This window comes from Dromaius novaehollandiae, chromosome 2 (genome assembly GCF_036370855.1).
Source record: "Dromaius novaehollandiae isolate bDroNov1 chromosome 2, bDroNov1.hap1, whole genome shotgun sequence".
Taxonomy (NCBI): Eukaryota; Metazoa; Chordata; class Aves; order Casuariiformes; family Dromaiidae; genus Dromaius; species Dromaius novaehollandiae.
Window position 1 is genome coordinate 63257679 of NC_088099.1, and position 10568 is coordinate 63268246.

At 46.4% G+C, this 10568-nt stretch overlaps 1 protein-coding gene across 15 annotated transcripts in view; it reads right to left on the reverse strand.

Annotated features, from left to right (window-relative positions):
• The window catches only part of HUS1 (HUS1 checkpoint clamp component), a 47404-nt gene extending 38513 nt beyond the window's left edge, over positions 1-8891 (reverse strand). For 3 of the 15 annotated variants that reach the window (XR_010387702.1, XR_010387703.1, XM_064506675.1), the window contains exons 1-6: positions 8355-8887; positions 7644-7820; positions 7020-7127; positions 5931-6005; positions 3702-3801; positions 3011-3142 (exon numbers count right to left, since the gene is read on the reverse strand). Coding sequence is in view for 8 of the 15 variants with exons in the window: in XM_064506675.1 (XP_064362745.1) it covers positions 3011-3142; positions 3702-3801; positions 5931-6005; positions 7020-7127; positions 7644-7820; positions 8355-8816 (1054 nt within the window). In the remaining 7 variants the exon portion in view is untranslated. Of the gene's footprint in view, positions 1-361; positions 2181-3010; positions 3143-3701; positions 3802-5930; positions 6006-7019; positions 7128-7643; positions 7821-8354 lie in introns of those variants that run through there. The other 12 variants (XR_010387707.1, XR_010387708.1, XM_064506681.1 and 9 more) reach the window with 10 other exon arrangements.
• Between the last annotated feature and the right edge of the window lie 1677 nt (positions 8892-10568).

Consider the following 10568-nt stretch of genomic DNA (forward strand, 5'->3'; position numbering starts at 1 on the left):
AGTTGAAAGTTATTTTTTGGTCCTTATGCCACACCAGAAAAAGCCATTTCCATTAGGTGATAAGAAATGTTTGTTTTCCAGAGAAGAAAATCCAGATTTCAAAGCCCATTTTCGTGGATCAGACATTGTATCATTAGATAGGCTGAAAGGTTTTCCCTCTCTTCAGAGGGCAACCCAGGAATATTTACCATATACCTCCTACCATGCAAATCCATGTAACTTGACTTACAGTGATTTTGATCGCACACACATTTTGGGGGTAATTGTAGCTGGTTGTGGAGACAGGATTTGGAAGATGCTTTCTGGTTAGGGACTTTGTTACTTAGCATAAAAGAAGGAAAAATATTCTTTCCTGAACAGATAGAGTAAAAAATGGTTAGTTTTAATACAGATCGACTCCCTATTCTGGTACAGTTTACAGCACAAGGGCACACTCACTCTTGAGGATAGGGTGTTGAGACTACTTTTTCAAAACAGAAATAAAGCCTTAGACTGTTTTAAGTATCACAGGACACTACAGCTTCACTAAGTAAACTCCTCCTGGGAGTCAGGCACTTGCAACAACAGACAGACTTCATCTGAAAGCTGCAGAGCCTGTACTATTTCCAGTTACAGCACGCCTAAAGTGCAGTTCTCGATCAATCCTTGGTCCTACACCAGCAAAACTTCTCTTAAGGAACTTAGCCTTTTAGATACAAACACAGTTTTTCAGTTTCAGCTACCTACAGCACATTTGATTCTCTGTAGTGTTCCTTTAGAGCCCATCTTGTCATTTGGTGTTCAGAGGGCAGAAGTAAGATGCCAGGGCAGACTGCGCATTCCACATCAGTTTTTCAGAAAGAGGAAGGAAAAGAAAACAGAGCATGCTGTGACACATCTAGACACAGAGGTCAGGCAGGCACAGGATGGAAAAACAGTAGCAGATCAGACACTTAGAACAACTCCAAACAAGCAGGCCAGAACACTGGTCTCATCTTGCGGGATATTATTTCTACCAGCTAGCTGAGAGGTGCTCTCAGATTTTTTTATAAGACTTGGAATACAAGAAACTGAGGACCAGGGCAGTAATACAGTACAGCAAAAGATGTTTCCACTTGAGTTGCATTAACAACATGAACAGTTAGTTGGTGCTGAACATAACGTACTCCTTGTTACACCTCTAGGACAGACCATTTGACTATCTACACACTTGATAGACGCATTTCAGATTATCTGACCCCTGCTAGCAGCTAAGAACTCTGATGATAGCCTGGCTCCCTAAGATACATATATATGAACCAAGTGATGCACCTCTTCATCTTCCTCATTCTTTAAGAAAACAGCCCAAATGTAGGCTGTTACACAGACAGGTAGCGGGCTCAAGTATTCTACTCTGTGCCCAAGACATAAAACAGCACCTACTATGATACACGAGCCTAGAGGATGATGGAGTTTAGAACAGCAATAATACTTGCAGTGGGCTATAGGAGTACCCTGTCAGCCCTTGTGTAGACCACAGCAGTAAGTCTGCATAACAGCAGAAAAGGCAAAGGGTTACATTGCCAGGTCACTGTCTGTCCTCCAGCCTTCTCTGACTATTTGTATCTGCAAGAACAGCAAGACTAATTGCTCCTGTAACCTGAAAAATACCAACCTGCCAGCTCTGCAGAACACTATCCTGCGCTATACAGATACAACAGCTTGCTTAGGGATCCTTAACTCAAACCTGCAGTGTCTGACACTGAATACATCCAGCACCAACTCTAGAGGTCAATTCTGCCTTTATGTTTGTTGAAAAGGAAAAAAAAAATATTACATTGCCTTTCCCGCGGCTCAAAGCATACTAAAAGCACATACAGATGGCAAAAAGTTCTTCTCCCCATAACACTCTCATATGCCAGCTCCCCAACGTTATGTCTCTCTCTCAGCAGCAACTCTTCACAAAAATGGTCTTCTGGATGAGGAAGTATTTTGGGTAACTTCATAAAAACAGATATAATAACCAGCTGATGCCTGCATCCAACAGCATATCACATGAGAGTACTCCAGCAATTCATACTTGTCTTAGGCTTTGTGGAAAAGGCCTCAGACTGGAAAATGACGGAGATTCAAGAGCATTCATGCAAGTGCCGGAATGAAATACTGAAGTGAAACGTCCTCATGGAGCAAGATGAAGTGGACGATCCTTCTACTTACAATATCTGGAGGGGAAAAATACAAATCCAGTCTAAAGGAAGATGCAAATACTTTAAATGACATCTTCTACAGAATGCCACCATAACAATGCAATGTTTCTACCACTCCTGACAGGTTTACTAGACATATCATCCTGTAATATAGAAGTCCCTGAGGGTCCCTGAAAACTGATGCCAAAAGGGAAATGTGTAATGTATAGGCTTATAATGCTACCTATGGTTTAAATCTTCCTTGAAAAATTTGTACAGGTTGCATTAGAGCATAATGCAGAGGCTTTCTTAGGAGGGCAGAAGTTCTTGGGAGGAGCATATCACATTATCAAAATAGGATATAAAATCCTACACAGCCTTTGCTTAGAAATAACATATATTTGTTTCTCACTGTGGTTAGCAATACTGGCTGTATAAAGTGCACTTGGGTATTAGAATCAGTTCAGTGCCAAATGTAAGAAAGCATCTGAGCTAGTCAGTACATCCAACACCTGAGAGCAGGTCAGATTACAGCTTTGTCTGAAGACTTTGCAAAACCGAAACCTCTCCCTAACGCAACAGTTTAACCTTAAAAACAAAGAAAACATGAAGACCCCATGAGTCAGTCTGGGTATTCAACATGATGCTTTTAAAAGGGCTAGGCTTCATTTTTAAATTTTCTTTTTTTCCAAACTCCTAATGCTTGAAGCTCACTACCTAAATATAGAAATACCCAAAGTTCTCAGGCACAGTAAAAACAGCCAAGTTTCAAACTGTCAGAGGGGAAGCTGTGCTGTTCTGCTAAGACTACAAGTATGGCAGACACCTCCTTAACTAGAGTTTGCAAGCAGAGCTGTTGAACTTACTGCACAAAGCTTTTGTGGGATTGACTTGCTGTCCTGCAAGCAGCTGCAGTAGCTTCTTGATGTCTATCCGTGCCTCAGCCATGCTTTCCAGATCTCTACCTCGAGCAGAGCTTTGACATTCATTGTCTGACGCTACAAGCATAAGAACAGTACACTTAGCCAAAGCCTCAAAAGGGATTTCAATACATAAAAGGACACGGCTGACAATCAGTGAACAGTTGATACTTAAATGTGGGTCTCCATCCTTGGAGATATTCAAAAACTGCCTGGACACAGTCCTGGGCAGCCTGCTCTAGGCAGCCTGCTCTAGGTGACTTGCCTGAGGAGGGGGTGGGACTAAATGATCCCCAGAGGTCCCTTCCAACTGCAACCATTCTGTGATCCTGTGAAATGGGTTGTTCTGGTTTTTTTTGTTTTGTTTTTTTGGGGTTTTTTTGTTTTTTATTTAAATCAACAGCCATTCAAGGAAGAGAAAGAGAGTTTTCTACAAAGTTGTCAAGGATACTGGAAGAGATTCCCCACAAACACCAAACAGCCATTAGCTACTTTTCTTTCTGGGTTTCATTTGCAGACTTCAAGCACCAATGCTATTTTGTAATTAAGTACTGGCAGAAGGTGGGTATTGTTACTGGCAGCACATCTAAGTAATGAGACCAGATGAACAAAAAAGGCAGCGAATGTGGCAACTTACCCCAAGGAGGATTTCCTAAGTCTCTAAAATGTGTTGTTACAGACACTAAATCAGTTTCTATTTTCAAGTTCATTTCTCCACACAAGTTTGCTTCAATCACCTGCAATATAATCAATCTCAATTTTAGGCAAGCTGCTTTTGCACTTCACAATTACAGAATTAACTACTGCTTAGTTCAAACACTAGCTTCCAGAAGGGCTTCAGTAAGCTGACAACTCAATTGCACTTTCTGAACAGGGCTCAAACATTTGAATATTCAGCTACAAAATGCATGATTTTCAGGTGAAGGACCCTAGACCAACCTCCCCGAAATTATGGGAAGAAATTCAATTGCTCTCCAATACCTTCGAAACACGTACCAGCTTTGGGAATTTCATGTGCTTTAGAAATAAGAAACAGGAAAACTGGAAATTTCCCTCCAGCTTTTTCATAAACAGAAAGGGATGCACACACACAGTCCACAACACGTACATAGAAAATTGGATGCATCAAGAGTTGATTTGCAGTTGCAGTGCTGCTCTGCAAGATTTGAAAATAGAAAACAGCTGCACCAGAGTGGCAACTCTGAACAGGACTTTAGTCTGCTAGAAATCCTGGACAAGTGTTGAAAGACTTCAAATTCCATCCTGAGAAAGTTTCCAAGCAGAAGGAGACTGTCTTGACTGTCTTCCACATACGATAAGCAGATCAGAAGATTCCTACAACACATCTAAACCCTTTCTTTCCTGTGATTAGAAGTGTTCTCAATAATTTTAGAAAGGCTCATTCTCATAAGCAGAATTTCCTAATGAATGGGAGATCCCTGCAGATGAATGCTCCCCAAAAATGGCACATTACTATTTAAAAGAACTTCTAAACCCTTTTTGCAGTACTCATCTTGACTAATTTTACTAGCAGGATGCAGATATTACAAATATTTAACTGTGACACTTGATACTCTTGTTCTTTGAAAACGTGAAAACATGTAATAAAAAAACCCACCCTTTGTCCCTGTGCCTGAATGGCTAAAGCGGTGAAGGAAAAGCACAGCCAGTTATTCTCACATCACTGAATTCAAAGTTTGGTGAAGAGCAGATGCCGTAACTTCACTCTGCATCCTCCCTCAGTGCAATCAAAGCTATTTCACAGAGATTTTTTTTTACTTCTACTATACATGTACTTTTGACAAGGAGGTAAGGAACTTTGAAGGGTGGTTATACCACGATACCTGTTCTAAGTGTTGTTGCACACCGAAGTTTAACTCCACCACACAACTACCCTGCGTGAGAAGAGATTCTCAACTCTGGAAACAAAGCAGTTATGCACTGTGCTTAGTAAGTAGGTCCACCAAAGACTTGGGGGAAGCGAGGGAAGGAGGGAGGGAGAAGAAAAACTAAACCCCCTGAGAGGTTTACAAAGGGGGAAGTATTTAGAGGTCACTCTTACAATTACAGCATGATGGCCAATTGCCAAACTGCTAGAAAGCCAGTGTTATCCTCTCAACTCTTCCAAGCCTCATAAGGCTGAGACTTGCTCAACATCAGGATTCACAGTATGTGAAAAATTTCTGTTTATGAAAATTGATGTGAACAGCACACAAGTAAACTAGTCCAAAACTCCACAACTATTTATTTAAGGCCTGTCAGTTCTTGTGACTGCAAGCACTACCACCACGACCAACAAACTCACTCCTGGAAGCAACAGCAGAGGGCTTCTTTCAATGGGAGGCCCCCAAGTGCTCCAGAAAAACATGGTGGTCTGGAGACCCACTGTGTCAGAGTATAAAGCACGAGCTGACAGTCACAAGCCATCAGGGAGATTGCCTCCAAAGGCTGGCTCCAGTTCACCAAAACTTCCCTGACACAGAAACCTCTCACAAGACTCACCAAACAGGCAGTTGTGTAACAAAACCACCTGGAAAGCCTCCAGCCAGCTTCCTGAAGGACCTCAGTTTCCTACCAGCTGAAAACAGCTGCCTGTAGCAGCACACTGCCACGTTCTTTCAAGGACTCAGTACAAAGGGCACGACGTTCAGGTAAGTCCAGGACAAGCTCTTCAGCATCAGTCCTGAAATAAATGCCATCCTCCCCTTCAGCCCTTGCACAGGCCTCAGATAACTTTGGTTCAAAATATGACCTGGCCCAAACACATCACTTGCAAGACATGGGCTCACCAGTTTGGGAAATGGGGAAAGATGCTACAAGGATACACACTTGAAGCTTTTCAGATACGAGACCTGCCTTAACTTACAATGTAATTGCTGAGGTTCTTCATTCTCTCCACCACACTTTTCATTGTTTTTAACACTGGTAGGTAAATACTGACCTAAAAAGACACAAGAATTGCATTCACATGACTATTGCACAAGGGGATGCAATGCTTACTCTCCCTTCAATTCTGTCCTTAAGTTGCCCTCCTCTGCTACTCACTGAGCGTGAGGAGCACACCATTTAAATCAAATCAGCAAATGACCCTTGAACAGGGGATCTGCCTACCCCATTGCACCCCTGGGCCATTGCTCTAGCAAGTGCTTCAGACATTAAAAAAAAACCCTCATTCCAAGTTATTCATCCCTCTACTCTCCTCAGAAGAGCTGTCCCAAGGCTATGTGCAAAATACAAAACACGGTCAGCTTTTGCAGATTGAGTTCTCACATGTACCCATATCAATGTTACCAAGCAGTTAACACTAGACCAGCCAACAAGGAAAAAGAATATGCATTGCTATGTGACTGCATTCAGCTTTGGAATGGCACATGGGTCAGTTTGAAACAACACAACGAAATGCATCCAAGCCTCTGCTGCGCCACATGTATTGAGAATGGAGCACTCTTAGCCATAGAAATATATGACATCTATAACCTCAAACCAGAGCATGTTGCCACTAAGATCTTCCCTCAGGGCTCTACTAAAAGTCAACACAGGACATAGGATAGACAAAAACCAGGAGGAAACATGCTTTCATCTAACTCTGCTAGGTGAGCCATGAATTTTGGATAGAGAATATTTGGGCCACGTGGGATAACACCTGAACAGATGAATTATATGAACCAGGCACAGACATATCTGTGTTTTCAAGATACTCCTGCCATAAAAGTATTTTACTCCTTCCCTCCTTCCTCCCCCCCCCCAACCTATCATCAGCAGATAACAACAGATGGCTACCTATTGTAAACAGTGCCTGGGCTCTCTTGTCATCACAGAAGCCACCTCCGAAACTGCTCCAGTTCTTCCATTTTCCCTTTCTATCCCTTTCCCAAGCTCACTGGCAGCATATCCCTGCACTACTATCCACTCGCAACTTCCCCAGTCAGCAAGGACCATAAAAACAGATGCTTACATCAAAGTCTGGCACGCTGGGCTCTCTGAAGTCATTCCATAATCTTCTGGGAATAACCCCCACTGGAATGTCATGTGTCACAATTCGACTGCTGCTTGACAAGGATGGCTTGAGTGAGAGAGAGAACATTCTTGCAGTTAAAAACACAACTTCAATTCTGAAGGCAGGATTTTCAGCCCTACTCTGGGAAATACTACCATGCCCAGATGCTCTGTTTCAGTTTGCCATAGGTTCAACACTATGAAGTGGATATTCTTTTTGCATAAGGAAGGACTTGTGAGACATGAGTCACTGGTGCCTAGAAGCTATCTTTAGAGCTAAACAGTTCAGAGGTGCTAACACAGGAGATGCCAGAAGACAGCAGTTTGGAATGGATTGGTGGGAAAAGCAAAAACAAAAATAAGAACGAAACACTACATCAAATCCTCCTGCACTGATAGGCTTCAAAGAGAATGCAATCATCCGAGAAGGATTTCAAGGTTCTCAAGGAAGGAGAAAAGGTATCAGATCACAAGGACGTTAGAAAAAGGTACTTAAAGCATGCAACTTGCATTCTTGCTCTACCTCTTCACTTAATTTTAAAGCGTTTTTACTTAACGACAATAAAAGTATTCTTGCACTTACTAGCTCCACAGCTACTGTGAGACACGGACAGTGTTTGTTGGTCAGCTTGATTTTCACTGTCTTTGCATTCTGGGCTGTTTTTAATGCTCTCGACAGGTTCTCAGGCACCAGCTCCAAATAGATTTCATTGTGCTCTGCAGCTACTCCTTCCATCTGGAACTCATCAAAGAAATTCCCCTGTAAGGAGGAAAATAAAGCAGTCAAAAAAAAAAAAAAAAAAAAAAAAAAGCAGGTTTGACATAAGAGATATTAAGTTCAAAACTGAATATCTACAGAGTGAAGCTTTCGTCCACCCAGTGCCACCTGCAGGAATCAATACAGGCTGCATCAGGATGAAGGCCCACTGCAAAAAAACAAAAAAAACCCCACCAAAGACAGCAAAAGCTACTGAATTCAGTCCCTCCCTTGCCACCTATCAGTCCTCAGCATAACTGGTGTGACGGGGAGCTGTGCTTGGCTGATTCTGATGCTGAGCAGGCCCTACTGAGCCAGCACACGGCCAAGGGACAGGCAAGGAAGAGAAGGCACCAGCCACGCGGAGGTAAAAAGCAGTCTTGGAAAACTGAGCACCTTCAGCAACCGGGCAGCACTTGGGACACCTGGTACACCCTGGCTAAGGGCAGCATGTGCAGGAGCTACCTTGTGCACCAGACCCGGCCTGGTGTGCCAGCTGTCACCGGCAGCACCTACCGCCCCGCGCCGCGGGCTCACCTGGCACAGCTCACACCACACGCTGACGCCTCCGTTTGCCACTTTATCCGAGAGGATGAAATACAGCTTGTCGGCCGTGAGGCGCAGGGTGCAGGTCTTGGCCAGCCGGGCCACCGTGTTCACTACTCCTGGAGGGGCAAAACGGCGTAGCAGGAACTTCTTAAGAGCCCGCGCCGCGCCCCGGCCTCGGCAGGCCGCACGCAACGCGATCCGGAGCACAGACACACAGACAAACAACAGGCGGGGAGACGGTCTCCCGCGATCCCCCCGCAGCTGCCGCCACGTCCTGGCCCTGCCGCGGCCCCGCACCACCGCCCCCTCCCCCGACAGCCACTGCCCCGGCAAGGCGCCCCGAGCCCGGCGGCGCCCCGGCACGGCCGGGCCGGCGCCGAGCCACCCGGCTGGCTCACGGCTGAAGTGGTTGAGACAGGCGAGATCCACGATCTTGGCCCGGAAACGCATGATGGCGGCGGCGCGCGTCTCACCACTGCAAAGGAAACGCTGCGCGGCACCGCCTCCGAGCACCGCCCCCGAGGGCTGCCCCCGCCCCGGCCGGCGGGAGGAGCCGGAGCAGGCGGAGACGGGGACGGAGACGCGGGATCGGGCAGGCTGGAGCGTTTTGAGGCAGGAGCAGCCGCTCAGACCGACCAGGTAGCTCGAACAGCAGGACTCCCGTTGCCCTGAGCTGCTTCCGCTGCGGGCATGGTGCACAGGGCTTTCTGCAGAGACTGGCATAGCCTCAAGGCAGTGCCAAGGGAGGGGAAGGCTTGCTTTCCCTGTCGCCATGCCTATCCCTGTGCTGCACGCCCACTGCCTGCCGAAGGAGATGCAGGCCTTTGGCTCGACTGCTCTCGTGCTTCCCTGCAGCCTCTGAAAGCAATGGCACTTGCAGAGATGGTTTCCTAGGGCCACTCGGGGGAGGTTTGCCCACATTGTCTCGCTTGGGGTTGTCACAGGGCGAGTTCCCCAAGTCAGCTGAATTGCCTTGCTTTGCTTTGCTTTTGAAGTGCTCTTGGAAGGCTGCTGTCGAAGAAATTCATAACACTTTTGGGGAGGTGAGAACGCAAGCCTTATTGTTTACGGTAGTGCTATCGGAGAGAGCACGTGGCCGCAACGGTGACAAGAAGCCTCACCACGATGGTCTCCGCCTGCCAAACAGGAGCAAGGCTTTTCATAGACTTTCTTCCTTCTTCCAGAAGCTTTCTGGCCAAGCACAGGTCACAGTCAGAAACCTTTCCTTCTGTGCAAGGCTACACACCCATCCTGCCCCTGCTCAGTGGTCTGAGCTGGTGGAAACTGGTAACCCTGGTTGCTGCTCACAGCTTGTCCATGAAGGGAAAGTGCCAGAAGAAGAGTTAAGAAACATCCATGACAGGCCTCAGTCCAGACTACCTCTTCAGTCCCTAACCAGGGAATAAAGCCTTCAAGGGTATCACATAGCCTGTCTCTAACAGCCACAGCACTGACAGCAATCTAATGCTGCCTTTCTGTGCACCGATTCTGGAAAAGGTTAAAGAGGAGAAAGAAGCTTGGCTCCACCTGCAGACAGAAGGGGGATAGGGCCTGCATAGGTGTGCTGTGGCTGCTTTGCTGAGAGGCCCAGCGCTGCCCCTACAGAAAGCACTTCCCCATGACAGATTCGGTGAGGTCTGGTAAGCAAATCACCAGAGCTGCAGCTCTGTGGCGCGAGTCACTAGTGTCAGCACCTTCAGCTTCAAGTACTCTATGGAGTCAGAGCGCTCGTTCTGAAATGAGAAGAGATGAGCTGTCTGTTCCTCCCTGGCCTTCAACTACTTAGAGCTTCTCCCCTGCCAGCTATGCTTCTCCTCCTCCTCTGACTCCTAGTCCTCCTCCTCCTCCGCCTCCCCCCGTACACTTCTCATGCCTCTTCCTCACCGTACCTTCAGCTGGAAAGTCTGGAAGGGATGTTCTGCAGCCACGTACATGAACTCTCCTAGGAACAGCCCCTGCTCCTCATTTTCCGCCTTCATCCCCTACGGAAAGGCAGGGGTGGAGAAAAGAAGAGAGGGAGGTACACAGCAGGAAGACTCAGCTTCCCTAGGGCAACTACTGAAGCGGCCAGAATTAGGCCGAGGTGGGAGTGTTGGGAAGAGCAGCTTTGGGTGCGCAGGAAAGAGAATTGGCACCAAGGAGGAGAAAGGAAGTAGGGGAAGGGGGATTATTTGGGAGGAGTGGTGGCAGAGCCAGTCTGCC